Source organism: Python bivittatus, unplaced genomic scaffold, assembly GCF_059951505.1.
Source record: "Python bivittatus isolate LINGU-HERP-01145 unplaced genomic scaffold, Pbiv_v1 ctg000480_np1212, whole genome shotgun sequence".
Taxonomy (NCBI): Eukaryota; Metazoa; Chordata; class Lepidosauria; order Squamata; family Pythonidae; genus Python; species Python bivittatus.
The window spans coordinates 40,559,548-40,578,206 of record NW_028277075.1 but is presented as its reverse complement, the minus strand read 5'-3'; the positions used below and the strand labels follow the sequence as shown (position 1 = coordinate 40,578,206).

Sequence of the window (18,659 nt, the reverse complement as noted above, 5' to 3'; positions counted from 1 at the left end):
TTTACTTCACTTACAGACTATGCCTTCAGCAGACCTCAAAGGGAGATTTTGCAAATGGCCAATGGAACAGCGCCTCTTCCCCATGGGACAGGCCAAGTGGAGGACATTGTTCACTATGTCCTCTGTTGTCCTGTCTATAATAAGATGAAGGGAAAGGGGGCCAGATGCAGAACGATTGAATTACCTTCTGTGGACATGGTTCAGTTTTTTAGCAGGCAGGTTGTTACTGTGACTCTGCTCTCTTTTAAACTCCAAAAAAAACTTTTTATGTTCTAAATGGTAACATTAGTTTTAGTTCCACTTAATTTCTTTATATGGCTTTTTATTCATGCTGCATTTCTTTGTATTACTATTAATTTTCCCTTCTTTTTATGTTATACTATACTATTACCTGTGGTAACAATAATAAGCTTACTACTTAAATACATTTTAGCATTCCACCTTCAGGAAATGAGATTTTTCCCCATCTAAAACATTGTACAGGAGTTGAAATATATGGTTATATTATAATTTAAAAAAAAACCTATACAGAATATAATTTTGGAAGAGTTTTGAACTCAAAAGAGAGCTGCTTCTAGCTTGAAACACTTTAACAATGACTAAAGGCAACTGTTGTGAATGAGAATTGGGCCATTTCAACCATTCATATTAGAAATTTTGCACATAAATAGGTATTTTCAAAGACATTTGTCCACAGAATACATATTTAATAATATATTGATCAAAATGTATTATATCTGAACTAATTACATCTTAAATCATTATAGTATCTTTTTAAACTGAGTATTTTCCTATAAAATTCAGAGAAGTATACAATTTTGATGAATGATCATATCTGATGCATGCAGTGATCCAGGTGCTACCAGTTGAGTCATTTGACATCAGAATTCACCCCAAGCACTTCCAGAAGAGATTACTCATCTGAATTCACCTCAAGCCCTCATAGGAAGACATCAAGATGTGGCAGAATTTTGACGATAGATTATTTCTATAAAAATATTCAGAGTATGCTCCACTACTGCTAGAAATCTGCTGCAGGGCCCTGGCAGCATTATAGTGTGCTCAGCTCCAGTAAGTAAATAAATAAAATAAAGCTAAGCAAAGCTTTGGTAACTAGGACTGTGCAAAATCTTTAAATAGGGCACTTTGCAAAGCCTGTTACTATGAATAAAGCACCGCTCCCTGAAGCACTGAAGGACCCATGTCCTCCAGAAGAGTCACTATACTTGCCTAACCGTAATCCTGTTCCTAACTCTGGTCCTATGCATGTGTATGCGTGCACAGCCTTTTGCTTTAAATTCTTTATGTGTACGCTTTACTAATTCAAGGAGAAATACTTTGCCCATGCCAACAAAAATAAAACCATGTCCCCTCCCCTCCCCTCCCCTCCCCACAAGGTGAGGGTAGCTCTTTATCTCATAGCCTTCTGGAGACTTGTCAGGGCCTGGCTTTTCTGGAAGGCATTAAAAGATTGAACAGTTTGTGAGAAGCCAGTGCCAGAATGTGACGATGTTACCAACTGATTATTGTATTATTATTGTTGTTGTTGTATACATCTTAGAGCCTGTTGGACTAAAGTGTTATACTGTATAAATGAATGAAAGCAAGCAAGGAAGGAAAAAGCTTAGCATTACAACCATTTCAAATGCTTTGCATGACCCTGAAAATAACTTCTGTTTAGTGCTGCCATTCATGGTTTTTATAATACACATAATACAAAACTAAAATAAATAATTAAAAAAAAAACCCTCAGTGACTACTCTACCAGCTACCTGGATGGAGGTGAGTTTGTCTTAGACTTCCTCAACATTGGTTTCTTAATATTAAATTGATTTTTAATAACTTCTAAGCATTTGCTCTTCATCAGGTATTTCAACTTTTTGCTTTTAATTTCAGCCAGACGTCCTGAGATCTCATTGTCAGTCATCTTCGAGCTAATTTCTCAGAAAATCCGAGCCAGCCTATGACTATTTAAGGATGCTGACTTATCGCAGAATAGCACAATATCAGGAATTTTTGACCTGTTCAATTGTTGGAGGAGCACAAGAAACATCAAGTTCTGGGACAGTATTGAATTCAGAGAGCTGGCTTAGCACTAGAAAAGAGGGAAAGAATTTAAAGAAAAGAGTCAGAAGAAGTTAACTGTTTCTTTGATGAGTAAAAGCAAAGAAAATGAAAAGTTGATAGCCCATCATCCTCATAGCCTCCAGAAATGGCCATTTCAAAGACCCAAAGAAATTGGGGGCATTTCTCACTTCTGATGCCTCTAGGCAGAATAAAAATACAAATTGATGCATGAAAATGAAACAGGGCCTCAAAATGAAAGAAAAGTATTTGAATCTCTTTATGGAAAATTTGCAAATGTCTAAATGTGAACCCTACTTTGAGCTTGAGTCTCAGGCCAAAAGGTCTACCCCATTTATGAATGGCCCTGATCTAGATTTCAGCAAAATAACTTGACATCATTGTAAGCCCATGAGAAACTCCCACAGATAGGCTATGCAGAGCCAGCATCAATAATCCATGCAGTTTTCTATGGCTGCTGTGATGTTACATCTCAGTACTACTTAAATCCATTAGGTTTGCTTTTTGTTTGAGAATAGAAATAAATTGTTCAACATAAAAGTTAAACAGTTTAAGGTTTTTACTGCTTGCTGAGAGACAATGTAAGTTTAGCCCTGATTGAGCAGGTGAAAGCATCTTAGTCCAGCATCTAAGCAAGATGGGTGGTGACTGAATTTCATACATTAAATAAATAAATAAAAATAAATAAATGTTTTTTTCTTACAGTGCCTAACCAGATACATCAGATGCCTACCAGCAGGAGATGGAGACTTATCCCTCTCCTTTTGTTATTCCTCTGCTGCTGTAACCTGGAGGCATGCTGTCCCTGATCCAGAGGTAACAATGAGTCTTCACAATGAACAGCTCTTGATATATCTGTCCTCCATGAATTTGTCAAATCTCCTTTTAAAGTCATCCAAGTTAGTAGCCATCACCCTCTGCTGTGGTAATGAATTCCACAGGTTAATTATGTGCTGTGTGAAGAAATGCTTTCTTCTATCAGTTCTACAGTAAATCTCCTTCCACTTAGTGTAAGAGATTGTGGGGAGGCTGGGAAAATAACAGAAGGGAGAATAGACATAAATAATGGAGCGGTTAGAGAGTCCCTTGGTAGCTTATCTTATAATTGGGAACTCAGCCTAGGTCAAGAAATCTGAAAAGAAACATTTTGAATAATTCAAAATGGTTCATGAATTGAAAAAAATTCATATATACTATAGATGATTGATAGATAGATAGATAGATAGATAGATAGATAGATAGAATATTTATATGTACTATACAGATAGTCCTTGCTTAACGATGGTTCAAAGTTATGATGGCCTCAGAAAGGATGCTTTATATCTCATAAAACACTTCTGGCTGTCGTAAAATGTTGGGCTGCCACCCCCGCGGTCACATGGTCACATTTTGGGCATTTATGACTGGTTGCCAAGTGCCTTGCAATCATATGATCGCCATTTGCAATCTTCTCTGCTGTCAATGGGGAAGTCAGCAGGGAAGGTTGAGATGGAGGGAACAGAGGGGAGCTGAAGTTTTGTGGCCTGCAGGAATGGAGCTCAAATCCTGAAGATTTGGGCTTTGTTCCTGCAGCTCCATGAAGGATTTCCCCTCCGTGCAGGAACAGTTGAGAATGAAAGGGCTGCCTGCTGGAGGATTTCAGCTCCTTCTGCTTAACGACCCAGGAGATCACTTAATGACTGCAACTGGGAGTGCCCAGATTGTGGTCGTTAAGTGAAGCAGTGATATGGGCATGTCGCTTAATGACTGTTTTGCCCAATAATTGAGATTCTGGTCCCAGTTGTGGTCATTAAGCAAGGACTACCTGTAAATTATAGTATATTTGTATATACTATAATTTGAAAATTCCTGTTGTAATTTCCAAGATTCTGCATTTACCTCAAGACTAGCATTAAAGATACTTTACTAAAGTTGGTCTAATCCTTGCTTCCTTGTGTTGTGGCCAAAACCTGGCTCACCCAAAGCAACCAAATCACTTTGAAGATACAACATATTTTTATTTGCATGCCACCAATAATATAGTATATATACTGGGCTCCTAGCAAAGCTTTGCACTTTGCTAAACAGCAATGAGCAACAGCAGATCCAGGGTTTATATATGTTTGGTCCAGTACATTGCAAGGCAAAGAAAGGCAAAGGCAGAACGAAAAAAAAAAAAAAAGGGCAGACACAGTGGAAATTAAAGTGTGACATTGGAATGTTTTAGATAAACCCTTCTGGGTGACCTTATTACTATTTATCCCTTCCTACTAGGTCAGCATGCTTAGCCACACTATCTTTGAGATATGGTTGGTGAATAGAAGCAGTTTGGTTGATCAGGCCACAGGTGTCTGACTGATTCTTCTCCCTGTTGCCACTCAGGGTCAATTCAGCTTGCCGTGAATGTTTTCTTACAAGGGCACTTTAAGAAGTTCGTATGTTTGGGGGGCATCTCAGAGGTTTGGTAGTAAATGAAGCTTACAGATGTAAGGGCAGGGGGACCTTTTACCACCACACTTGATTTTGCCCAGCTGTGTGGGATTTGACAGTTAGCCTCATGGGATGATCCCTGTTTCTATAAGGAAGTTGTTAAAAGTCCCCTAACAATTTTGGTTGGCCTGATCTGTACTTTTTCTAGGACTTTTATATTATTTTCCAAATGTGGTGATGAGAACTGTGTAAAATATTCTAGGTACAAATACATTTTAGATATTTGTACAAGAGCATTATAATGTTGGCAATTGTATTTTCAGCTCTTTCCTAATACCTTCTAGCATGGAATTTCCCTTTCTCATAGATGACGCACACTAAAACATCTCAATTGATCTGTCTGCTGTGATCTTAGTGTCTTTTTCTTGGTTTGTTAGAGACAACTTAGACTCCATCAACACTGAAGTATGTGAAGTTATTCTCCCCCCCCATGCCCATCACTTTACACTTATGTAAATTAGACCTCATTTACCATTTGGTTGACCATTTACCTTATCTAAAGGGATCCTTCTTCAGCTCTTCACAGTCGCTTGTGGTTTTTGCCATCCTTGAATGGCATCATCCACAATATGGCCAGTTTACTGTTTATCTTTACTATCAGTCAAGATAATTTATGAACAAGTTAAAAAGCATTGGTCCCAAAAGAGATCCTTGACTCCACCTTTTACTTCTCCACTGAAAAAACTGCCCATTTATTCCTACTCTGTTTTTTGTTTTGATAATCAGTTGTTAAATCACAAAAAGATGGATCCTCTTGTCCCATGGCTGCTAAGTATGCTTATGAGCCTTTGATGAGGAACTTTGTGTACTAGCTTATAACTATGTCCACAGGGTCACCTCATTGACAGGCCTGTTGATACTCAAAAAACACTAGAAAGTTAGTAAAGTTAACTTGGCACCCACTTCATCTTGATGCAATCTTATATTTTAGTGTATCGGTTTTGCTAATTGGAGGGGAATACATTTCCTTCAAAATAATGGAACTTGTCTGCAAGTAAGTAAAGCACATAATGTCTTTAGTTGCCACTATATCGCGGTGTTGGAAGTCAATGTCCATTTGTCATCTGTGCAAGGAACTTAAGTCTCAGCAATATGCAGGTTAATTCATGTTAATAATAAGTGCTTCCATTATGTGTTTTGCTTCTGCTTTGTACTTGGTTTCAAAGTTGAACATAGGATATTGGCTAGGTAATAATATTGCAAGTATTAACTGTCCAGGTCATAAATTATTCTATTCATCTTTTGTATTTAATTATTTGCTTCATGCTCATGAAGGGCAGAGGTTAAAAGGAATCATGTTATCTGTTTCTTTAAGATAATTTTTAAAATACCTTGGCATGTGAAAAAAATGAAAGGTATGTTTCATAGCAGGGCAGTCTTGCTTTCTTTATGCCATTGTAAGTGGAACTATCTTTTAGAATATAAGCATCAGTCACCTCAAGCAATGTCAGTGCCTCATTATTCTCCATCTAATGACTTGGATCTCAAAAAAAGGTTTTGTAAGTTCCAGCATGCTGCCAAGAAAATCCTCTCTGACTAGGAAACAGTTACTGTGTGATTACTTGTATTATCCCTTATATGTGCAAACTCATTTTGGATTATTTTAAGACTTGGGGGAGCACTATGGCTCATATGTCCTCTTGGCTTTGATTTTCCAGTTAAAGATTTCAAAAAGTGTTAACATAATGAATAATTAGAGTCAAAGATTGGAGAAAATACATTTACTGAAACGGTATTATTTTCTGATTTACAGAAATATATTATTCTCTTTTGTAGTTTGCAGGCGGGAAAGACAGGAAGCTACAATATGTTTCCATTTAAAAAGGAAAGAACATGGTATATTCTAACAGTATACAAATTTTTGCTAATCTTATTATGCAAAAATAAACTTTAGCCATTCTACCGTACATATGCCAGATGGGATGAGTCAGTAGACTGCCTGATTGAAGTAAATTCATTTTCCCCTTAGTTATAGGAAACAGAGGAGGGGATAGAACATAATTAACATTTACTCAGACGTTTTTTCATACATGTAATGCCTTAGTTTAGCTAAACTTAAGAAATAATCTTTGTAGCAACCGTTCTGATTGTACGGCATTCGACAAAATAGCTGCTTTTTACTTTGGTGAAGGAAAAATTTTATGCAAAGCTTTCAATTCAGAAAGGTGTCAGAGTGACTGTTATTGAACCCTCCTCAAAAGTATTGCAGTGTCATTTGAAAAATCCGTGCATCTAAAGTGGAGTGCTGCTGGTGCTATTTAATAAGCCATGCTTGATATTTGTAAAATCATTTGAAGAGAATGGTGAAAAATTTCCTAGTTTTGCATAATGAACCTGCGTGATTGAAACAGCCATCATTGTATGATACCTTAATATTAAGGAGAAAAAGGTACCAAAACAGCATCTAAAATTGTTTGCACTTCATTTTTCTTAGGTTAGCAACATTTACGCTTTGTAACCCAGAGATACGTTAGCCTGCAGTTTTCTGCTCAACCTTGGAAATACTCAGCATTGCCAAATTCCTTCTTCTAATTGAATGCATGCTGTCTTCTGCAGCAGTTTCCCAATTCTGCTATGGGAGCAATGCAGAAATATTGTATTCAGGGAGAGGCATAATGTTATATAAGCCCATTGGAGAAGTATTTTCCAATTATTTTGGTAAACGCCCTTTGGCCGATAATCCATTGATCACCTTCCCTTTTTGTTGCATTGGCTCTAGCATCTATATTGGGAAGAGAAGTGCTGATCTACTCATATTTGCTGGACTTGGCTACCATCTTTGACACCACCAATATTTATACTGGAAACCTTTAGAAAAGAGGAGCAAAAAGTGTATCCTGTGGGTTCTACGTGGCCTGCCATTTCTCCCCCATTTTGGGAGAGGTTGGGAGATTGTAAGAGGTAAAATAGAAGTCTTAATCACAGAAGCTAATGATTCTCATTTCTTAAGGTAAAGTCTTTGGAGTCAACATTGACTCCTAATGTCTTTTTGTAGTTTTCTTGGCAACAATATAGAAGAAATTTGTTATTGCCATCCCCCTCTTCTCCCTCTTCCTCCTCTTTCTCCTCACTCTTTTTCTAGCTCTGGCATTTCCTGGTGGTTTCCCATTAAGGTACTAACCAAGTTCAATAAAGTCAATTAAAGTCAACTGGAATCTATCACTTAGCTGGACATTTCATCCCTTAGAATTCCCCATAGTCTCACTTCTGGGGGAGGTATGGTGAACTGAAGATGACTGCAGCAAAGTCATACCTGGTGAGTAGACCAGGCCCTTGGAACCTCTCTGTATAAGGAGTGAACAGGAGATTGTCTACATGTGCTCCAGACAACTACTCCTTGCAAGGAGATCACAGGAGAGTGGTTTTCCACAGATCTGAGCCCCAGGAGATGATGAGATTAACCATCTTGCTCACAACCATGGCAGAGATTTTTAAAGGGCACTACATTTTCAAACCTCACTTTCTGATCACTTTCAGAAATTGTTCATTAACTACTTCTAAGCTATTAGAGTGGAATGACATGTTTTGAAAACGCCAGGTGAGTCTGCCTTCAATCTTGAACAAAAGAAAATTTTAATCATAAGTTTAAGAATTTAAAGAATCTGAAATAAACAGCAAAAAGCTAAATAAGATTTTGATCTTAAAAAGTTATAAACGGACTAAGGGTCCAGATAAAATTTGAATATTGAAACTTACAATAAGATTTTGGAATTAATTATAAAGAATAAACAGCTCATGGGAAATAGATTCTGTTTTGTTTTTTACAAGACACAACAAAGATAAGCAATTTCATGATTTCAAAACTGGACACTAGAGGGGACTAAAGTTTTTAGGTAGAGGAAAGATTTACAAGCCTGTAAAATGTTGCAAAATGCTATAACAAGAAAAATACTGAAGGAGACTTTTGAAGAATGGGATCAGGAAATAGTAGCCACAATATCAACAGTGTCAGTAATGAGGTCTGCTTCTATGGATAGACTATGTCCAAAAGATGTTATTGAAGAAATGACAGATGTAGAACAAATTTTATCTGACAAGATAGAGATAGTATCGAAAGTGGAATTATAATTGACAAGCCAAGAGAATGACTTAGAAAAGAATGTTTCACTGGATCTACAAAAGAAACTGGCTGAGGTTTTAAAAATTTTAAAGGGAAATACAAATGACAAACTAAGAGAGTGACCTAGATAATTTTTTCCTATTGGATTTACAATGAGGCTTGTTAAAGCTTTGAAGAACTCTTAGTGATGGGATAAAAAAGAAATGAAGAGAAATCAAATTCTACAACAATATTTGAATGAACTTGTTAAAAGTAAAAGGAAGGAATGTAAAGTTGGTTTATTTGATCAAGGTTAAAATGATATATGTTGTTACTTCTGGCAAGCCTTTATAGACTTTCTGCTGACACCAGGACAGGAAAGATGATGTTTTATGGATTTGTTTATAGATAAGAGATGGGATATGAGATGAAGAGTAAACGTTTGTAACCTTAAAGGGGGTGAAGAGTCACTAAATTAGTTTATACTTGTGATGAAGGTTGGAAGCCACTTCTTTATATATTTTTCTCTGTCTTCATTATATTCTTACTTTTCTCTTTGTTTTTTCTTTTTCTTGCACTTTTTCTTTCTATTCTCTTTTCTTTAAGTTTGTTTGTATTAGATTTTACTATTATAATCAAAATTCTTAATAAAAATATATTAAAAAGAATAAAAAAGAATTCCCCATGCTCCCCTAGCCCCAAATCATAGCATTTGGTGAGCTGGATTCAACCCTAGTGCAGCCTTAGACATGTTAAATGAAGCCTGGTGTGACCCTAGAACCAATGGAGATGTAGACATGTTTTTTAAGATAGACTGAGGGTAGAGTGGAGATGAAAAACATGTTGCTTTGTTTGCCTAAATAGTTCTCTGGGTATCTTTTCCCTAGTCAGCAAGATATCCAGCCAGGTTTGAGAAGGGCATGGTCCAACTTAATATTCTTACAGCACATTTGAAATGTTTGACCACTTCATTCACACTATCTCTGTAATCCTTTCCAGAGCCATCTGAGGCAGACATTATTATCCTCCAATTGTAGATGAAGCAAATACAGATTTATTGTAATTGAGGTGGGATGAAGGTTTTCAGCACAATATGCAAATAACTATAAGTAAGAGCTAAAGAAGAAAAGTCCCTTTTTGTCTAAGGATGGAGGATTAAGTGAGCTCTTTTATCCGACCTTATTTTGGTTTCTGAGATGTTTCATTCTAGTAGTGATTTATATTGTGTTGCAAGGAGGGCTTCACTGTCTCAGACTAAATTGATGCTATTCTGGAGATACTTCATAATAGCAAAGAAAAGAATCAGTCAAGTTTATTGTCATCTCATGGGACACTATGTCTGAGTGCATTTGGAATCTAGGAGTTGACAGCATCTACTTGCCACAAAGCCAACAAGGTCCTGATTTTCTCCCTTAAGTTGAGGATATAGTGGTGATATGAATGACTTTTTCTGATTGCCATAAAACACGTTAGTCCTACAGAATACAAAATGTAAAGCAAATGTGCTATCTTATTAAATGAACAAATTTCCAACTAAAATTCTAAAACATTAAGATTACCTAGCAGAAGACAGTCTCCACTATCATTGCCCTTTCTCCTAACAAGTAACTCCCCAGTGTTTCCTACCATCTGCCCATCATCTCTGTTTTCTAAGAATGCCTCTGCTCTCTATGTAAGGATTAGAAGCATTCTTTGAAATAATAATGCTAAAAGTTAGTGATTTGCTTAACAGTATGCCCAGTTTCCTTCCTTCCTTCCTTCCTTCCTTCCTTCCTTCCTTCCTTCCTTCCTTCCTTCCTTCCTTCCTTCCTTCCTTCCTTCCTTACATACATACATACATACATACATACATACATACATACTAGCTATCTTTAATTAAAGTAACATAAGAAAATAAGTATATGGGAGGAGCCTGGCAGATACCAAGGGAGGTGTCTGCAGGCATATTGGTGCTCATAGGCACCACAGTGTTGCTCTTGAATTGCAAGCAATTTTGTTCCCTCTACACCTACATTTGTATTGCATCAAACATTGCTATACAGCAGCGTTTCTCAACCTTGGCAGCTTTAAGATGTGCAGAGTTCAACTCCCAGAATTCCCCAGCCAAGGTTGAGAAATACTGCTATAAAGTATTAGGACTAATGTTATGGTAATACCAAGAAGGAAGGTATCCCTTTTGTTTGGAAATGAGGGTTTGCAGTGCTTAAATGACAGCAAGGAGAGAGAGAGGGACCTTCTTTGGTGATTACCCCTCGGCTTTGGAATTCCTTTCTGAGGGTGGCCCAGCTCACTTCCCTACCAACAACTTTCTGGAAGTTGGTGGAGATGTTCCGTATGGTGGGCCATAATTCTGTTGCTGTTTCTATCAAACTATGATTTAAATAACTTATAGAGCACTGCCATCGTGATTCTCTGTTTTGTTGTTTTTATCCTTTGTGCTGGAATTATGTAGAAGAGAAGTGGGATATAAATGTTTTAAGACCGAAAACTTGCCCCAGTGCTGCAGTGTGACAATTTGATATGATCAGACCATTTTTTGTTAACTTTTGTGTGTTACTCTTTCAAAACTCCAGTTTCCATGAAGTCATGTAAGTTCAGGGTGTGTTCCTTGGAAATTGCATGGCCATCTGTGGATTAAAAGGAAAGGAGAATTTATGTTCCTCCAAGTGCTGCATAAACTTCCTTTGTGCATTTTCAGTTAGTATTCCATCCCTTCTCTTTGTGAGGATCTTTCCCCCCCCCCCAGTTGCTTTGCAACTTTACTGTACCCCCTTTAGTTATAGGAAGAAACCATAAACTGTTCCCATTGTGGTTATTTTTTTCCCCCTCCAAAAGTGCCACTGTTCATCCAGTGGCAGGTGCAGGCCAGTTGTCATGGCAACAAGGGAAGAGTGAGAAAATCGGCTTAATTCCACAGCTGATCATTAAGGGATGGGGGAGAAGAGATAATTGCAGCAAAAAGGGGGAAGTCAGTAATTATAGGAGAACAGCACAGATGAAAAGGCAGGGCACAGATGCAGTTGGTATGTCATACCCTGCTGTAGCCAGTTAAGTCCCTGCTGCCTGCAAAGTGGTGAGAAATGACAGGCGATGCCATTTTCAAGCAAGCTGTATCAGCTTCTGGGGGGGGTTCATCTTTGGATGGGCAGATGTGAGGATGAATTAGAAAAGAACTAGAAGCCAAGTGCTGATGATAAAGTAAATCATTTACTTTAAGTAAGAACATGGGCCACAGTTAAGGTCCATCTCTCTTTCCAGCTTTGTTTCCCAGAGTTAGATAGACCTGTCTCCTACAGTGAGAATGGTTCTCCAGAGTATGTTTGCTTGTGCAGAGCTATGATCTCAGCAACTGTACATAAAGGACTGTTCTCTGGATTTATCAAACAGGAATAGTGCACTGTTTGATATGTAGCCTAAAGGAAAGTTGATCTTTAACTCATTAATAGCTGATAAGTGAATGTCTGATTGTGGAAGTAAAGTTTAGCACCACAGGATTAATGCACCTGATTGCTGAAATGGTCATAGATCTCATGACACAAAACAGTCTCCTCCAGTTTGATGCTCTCTTGATAGAGGGGATTTCAGCTACAACATTGATCACGCTGTCTAATGTGCGGCACATTAAGAGAATGCACCAGACTGGAGAAACATTTCATAAAAGAACGTATGTTGGTGGGAGAAATAGTTGCTGTAATGGTTGGTTCCCAGACTGATAAAAGATTCAGGAGACTGTTGTGCAAACAATCAGGTGCAAGCTCCCTCCTTATCAGTGAAGTTTGCAGGGAGGTAGTCAGAAAGAAAGTAAAGAAGCCTCTCCCCTATAGTGCTTCAGGGATATATTGGTTGTAGAAGGGAAATAATTCAGTTGTCAGAATGCCTGCTACACCATCCCATTCTTTTCAAGAAACCTCAGTAAAGAGACTCTGTGTGAATTGTGCTTCAGAAATAGTCATTTTTGGGACTTCCGGGGGAGGAATGATGAACTGAATACGTCTCCATGAAAGTGGAGCCAATGACTGCGGCAAAGACCAAGGAACTGGTGAGTAGACCAGTTCCTTGGAATCTCTCCAGATAAGGAGAGGATGGGAGATTGCTCACATATGCTCTGGATGGTACTCCTTGCAAAGAGACTGCAGGACAGCAGTTTTCCATGGGTTTGAGCACTGGGAGACAATGGGATCAGCCATCTTGCTCACAACTGCAGCAGAGCCTTTTAAGGACACTAAGTTCGCAAGCTTCACTTTCTTATCACTTTCAGAAATTGCCTATTAACTATCTTAAAGCTATTAGAGACCTTCGGAATGACAAATTTGAAAAGTCTTCATTGGGTGAGCTTATCTTCAACTTTGAAAAAAAGAAAAAATAATTATAAGCTTAAGAACTTAAAGAACTTGAAATAACAGTAAAAATCTAAATAAGATTTTGATCGAAGAAAGTTACAAACAGATTAATGGTCCAGATAAATTTGGAATATTGAGTTTTACTATAAGATTTTGGAATTAACTATAAAAAATAATAGCTTCTTGTGGGAAACAGACTTATTTTTGATATCCTGGCTATTGTAAGCCATAGCAAAGTTAAGTGATGATTTTAGAAACTGGACATTATAGAGGATTAAAGATTCTAAGCAGAAGAAAAAAAATATAAGCCTGTTCTTGATGTCCTTTAATACCGGGACTTACAAAATGACACCAAATGTTGTAACATCAGAAATATTAAAGGAGATCTTTGAAGAATGGAGCTAGAAATTAGTAACTACAATATCAACATTGTCAATGATATCTGGTTCTATGCATAGACTACCTCTAAAAGATGTTAATGAAGGAATGACAGATGTGGAATAAATTTTATCTGACAAGACAGAGAAAGTACTGAAAGTACTTTCAGATGACCACAGATGACAGGCCAAGGGAATGATTTGGAAAAGGACACTTTACTGGATATACAAAAGAAACGGGCTGAAGTTTTAAGAATTAAAAGGGAAATACGAATGATAAACCACGAGAATGATCTGGAAAATGTTTTATTATTGGATCTACAAAAGAGGCTTCTTAAAGCCTAGAAGAAATCTGTGTGATGGGATAAGAAGAATTGAAGAGAAATCAAATCCTATGACAATACAGTGGTACCTCGGGATACGAACTTAATCCGTTCCGTGACTCTGGACGTATCCCGAGTTGATTGTAACCCGAAGCAAATTTTCCCATAGGGTTCAGTGTAAATCCGGTTAATCTGTTCCGCCCTCCGAATTTGGTCGCAACCCGAGGCAAATTTCCCCATAGGGTTCAGTGTAAATCCGGTTAATCCGTTCCGCCCTCCGCCCGAATTTGGTCGCAACCCGAGGCAATTTTCTCTTCAGAGCCTGACTCCCGCCAAGCCTGCTCTGCATTTTCTTTGGAGCCATGCTAACACGCACACCAAAAACCTTCGCAAAACACCGCAAAACACACCACAAGTCTTACCGAACGTCTCCTTGCTACTGCGACCTCGCCCACAGGAAGCCGCGACCGTGTGGCAGCAGGGAAAATGGCCGCGGATCCGGTTCGTAAGTCGAGGCAAGTTCGTAACCTGAGGTAATTTTTTCCTGACGAAGCTGGTCGTAACCCGAAATGTTCCTTAGTAGAGGCGTTCGTATCCTGAGGTACCACTGTATTTGATTGAATTAAAGATTAAGACTGTTAGAAGCTGAAAGAAGGAATATAAAGTTGGTTTATTTGATCAAGGTTAAAATAAGACATTTGTTTGCAAAATTCTGGCAAACCTTTATGGACTTTTTGCTGACACCAAGATTGAAAAGTTGATGGATTTGCTTGTAGATGAAGGCTGGGATATGGGACGAAGAGATATCTGTTTGTAACCTTATAGGAGGTGAAGATTTATTAAATTGGTTTATATTTGTGATGAACGTTGGAAGTCACTTTATATATTTCTTTTCTTTTTCTTCTTTCTTTTTCTTTTTTCCTGTACTTTTTATTCTTTTTTTTCTAATGTCTTTAAGCTTAGTTTGTATTAGTTTTTACTATTGTAATTAAAAGTCTTAATAAAAATTATATTTAAAAAATAGTCATTTTTGGTTTTAGGCAGTTGTGAAAGAGCCTGATAGTGTGTGTATCCAGAATTATTTTTCATGATTTGTTGGAAGCATCTTTTGTAACTTTGTTTATGTTCACTTCTGGATGTTTCTCACTGACAATTTGCTTCTTATAAGTCAAGAATCCCCTTTTCTTTTTGTAGTGAAGGCTGTATTTGCAGTTTGAGAACATGTGGGCAAAATGACTCCCAGGGAGGCTTACTCTCAAAATGGCAGCTATGTGGATGTGTCTGGTCACAAAGCATCAATTAAAGGTAATGTTATCTGCCCTCATCCTAATCTTTCCTATGGGTCTTGCTTATGTTTGTCCTTCCTGTGCTCATCATTTTTATTTCCTAAGAAACTTGAAGGCCTACTTGAAGGCTGCTTGCATTCTTGGGAATAAATGTAGTGCTGGAGACTAATACTTTGATTTGGAGCATGCCAGTTTCCCACCTTTTAATCAAACTTTTTTTTGTTGTAAAGATGTAGAAATGAGGTGGACAGTGAGCCAAGTAGTCACCAAGTGTCAGGCCCAGTCCAAGAATGACAGAGAAACAGTTCAGCCAACTTCAGTTCTTTTATTGCTTACATTGTGTAGACAGAATCTTGCCAAACTAAATCTGTATTACTCTAACCTAGTGGATAAACCCTGGGAGCTTCTAGGGAGTGGCTATCCTAAATCTCTTCCTCTTCCCATGATCCAGCTCTGGACTGTTTGGTCTCTTGTTTCGCCCCCCTTCCTGGAATGTGCTCCATCCTTCCTGAGAACCTGCTGCATTACTGTATTCCATCACACCAAGGGAGGTTTCAAAAGCAAATTGGCATCCCCAGTCTCCAAGTTTGGGGTTCCAGCTGCCATTTTCATGTGTAAAGATTATTCTGATATGGACTGTTGTTCATTCCTAATAGAATAATGGCAAACCTGTCCCCAAAACATTCAGATTCAAATTCCTATTCAGGAGACTTGGAGGAGGCAGATGTTTCTGTGAGCAAGCAAGAAACAAGGAGACAAGTTGGATTGCTGAGCAACAGTCAGTTTCATAAAGCAAAATTATTCTATAAGAGTACACTATCTCTTTGTATCATCTCATTGCCCCTTGTCTGAGAAGTACAGAACTCTTGACATATTTAGGGATTGCAGTGAAATAGAAATCAGCTTCATAATCTCTGTTTGCTAATAAGTTTGGAATAAAACTTTGCTGCCAAAATCTGGAATTCAAGTTTGTAATCCATTACACAGGCTAACCTTTGGCCAATCTTTAACCTGTTACTTGGATTCTTCCTACATGTTATCATCCATAAGTTCCTGGAGAAAAGGTGAGTTTCTATGTAGACTCTGTATGTTTCAACAACAAAGAATGTCCATTGTTAGTAGGGTTTATCTCTTTGACAGATGAACTGACTGCCTTTTTCTGTAGATAAGAGTCTTCTACTAGATTCAGATGTTTAGATTATGCAGAAGGCTGCATAATGGGCCATTTTGTAAGATGAACTTTGTAGACACTTTCTCAAAACAGTATTAAAGGTTGGAGGATATTTAATCATGGAAGGTACTGATGAGATCCCTAAGAAAGGGCTTTGTGCTGGTGAATATATTTTTTATGACAATCGTGATTTGCCTCTGCCAATCTGTTGGTCTTTTTCTAGTCCCTTTCCAAACAAAAGGATCTGTGTGAGACTAATGACAATAAGGGTCTGTAGAATTTTATTTTAAAGCATAATTAATTTTATCCAAGTACCTTGATTGTATCCTTTAAAAAAAAAAAATGGCCTCACTCTGTTAAGAGGTCTCATTCTGGAGCTTCCCCCCCCCCCCCCCGTCTGACAATCTATTATTGAAATTTGGAAAAAAAAATAAGCAATTAATATTGAAGTTGAGGTGTTTGAGTGACATAATAATCATGTTGCAAAATGTAATTTTCTCTCTGTTTTGGAGATAGGATTATTTCAAAGAGAGCTTATTAACATATCATATACCAACAAAGAATTTCATAACGTGTCTCCTAATAGGATTAGCTCGGGGGCTGAAATAAAATCTTTGTGATGGATGTATTTGTCCTTTTTATTACTTTGTGAGTTAAAATCTCATTACTTGGCATACCTTATATTAACAATGGGCATCTTGTGGTCCACGGACTGCTTGAAGACCCTAAACCTCTTTTTGTGATACCCATAGCCCTGGCTGTATAGCCAAATTCAGCAGTACTGTTGGTAAAATTGAGCAACAGTGTTCTCCTGCCATTTACATGTGTGAAGCACCTGAAAGAATATAGTGTAAGCCTGGCATAGTGAGTTTTTTTTTTTAATTAAAAGGAAGAAAAAAACCCTGTCTCCCTCATTGGGATAAACAAAACAGAAAACGTTGGTCTTGTCCGTGTGTATGATATAGCATCATTTTTCTTCCCCTATCTACTGCAGTCCTTGTTTCTTCAGAAAACATTAAGTGTGACCCACAGGCATAAAAATGTTCCTCTGAATTTTAAAAGGAATTCATAGTTTGCAGTAATGTTCTACCCATTGATTAGCAATAAGTCCTTCTGGATATTTCCAAAACCTAGTCCCTGATCTGCAGAATGACGTTAGACAGAATGACCCTTCTGTTAGTATATAAAATAGAAATATTATTATTCTTCAGATCAGATTTATCCTTTTCGTTATAAAGTCACATCTACACAAAGCAATTCTCAGTTATTTTTGTAGGTCGTCATCTCTGAAGTTACCTTGCTGAGTTCTAAGTATTGAAAGGACACAGTAAGTGAACACAAAGAGGTTTTGTAATGATGTTTTCAGCAAATAAGTGAGGAAAATTAATTGGCTATTCTACAAGATAGCCAGGAATACTTAGGTCTGTATTTTCTATCTCTAGCTACTGTTGGAAAACATATTGTTGTTGTCTCAGGCAAAGGATATCCATAAATTTCTTCTGGCATTCCTAATTCTGAAATAGACCTGTGTACGAACAGCAGTGTCAGAATTTAATGTAAGCAATCTGCTATGAAACGCATAACAAAGATGTTGGAAGTTGTCACCTTTTAAAATTGCATCATTCATATTGGAGATTGTAAGTACTTTGAATAGGACATAGCCTCTTCAAGTAGAAATACATTCTCCCTCTAATGTCCAAAACAATTTCTTATAACATGTGTAGGAATAGCTGTGTTGACATAAATAAAGCCACATATCTCAGTGTCAACATATAACTCAGTGCACTAGATTTGCACAGAACAGATGTTCATGAAGGTTTTCAGAAGGTTGCCATTAGAAGAGTGATGAATATTTCCAGAAATGATTTATCCGTGGTGTTCATATCCATGATTGCTTATATTCAACTGAATGTAAGCATTTCCATTTATAAATTCTCCAAATGCTCTTCTAATTGGAATCTTTTACAGTCTTATCCAAGTAAATTGATATGAAATACTTTAGCCAAAAGGCCTGTTGCTTACTCTGATTTTATTTTGAGCTGGCAAGTCGATGGGTATTGGGGGAAGAGGGGAAAATTGTATTATATGCTGATACTTCCTATCCCCCTGAAATTCAAAATATATTTTTAGGCCACCTAGTTAGAAAGAGAGAGATGAAGGTAATGCTTTGCAGTACAATCTTATGTAAGTTTTCTCAAAACTGAAGTCTATTACCTTTAATAGAACTTACTTTCAGGTAAATGTGAATAGGATTGTAAGCTTAGTAGTTTATCAGAATACTGCATGTAAGTCCTATTCCATAACTTTTGAAGCTTTCTGTGTCCCAAAAACACATTCTCTAAGTATTTATGTAACTTTCATGAATTGCTTTGGTAAAAAAAAAAAAAAAGTTACACCCTGAAATGAAGTACTATATAGGTTGTTTGGCAAATACTAAGTTCTCAAGCAAAGGGCTCATTTTTGACCTGGATTCCTGGATGTCACTGTTGTCAGAAATAGAACACTTTTGCTTTGACTTGGTTTTTTAAAGCTTATAAGCATGTGTATTGGCATTCAGTATAGCAGATAT

The 18,659-nt window shown here is 37.4% G+C and overlaps 1 protein-coding gene across 1 annotated transcript in view; it reads left to right on the top strand.

The window, feature by feature from the left end:
• TRIM44 (TRIM family member 44) overlaps positions 1-18,659 on the top strand; it is a 74,947-nt gene that overhangs the window by 41,417 nt on the left and 14,871 nt on the right. The window contains 1 exon segment of the mRNA XM_088145069.1: positions 2,791-2,901. Coding sequence (XP_088001195.1) covers positions 2,791-2,901 — 111 coding nt within the window.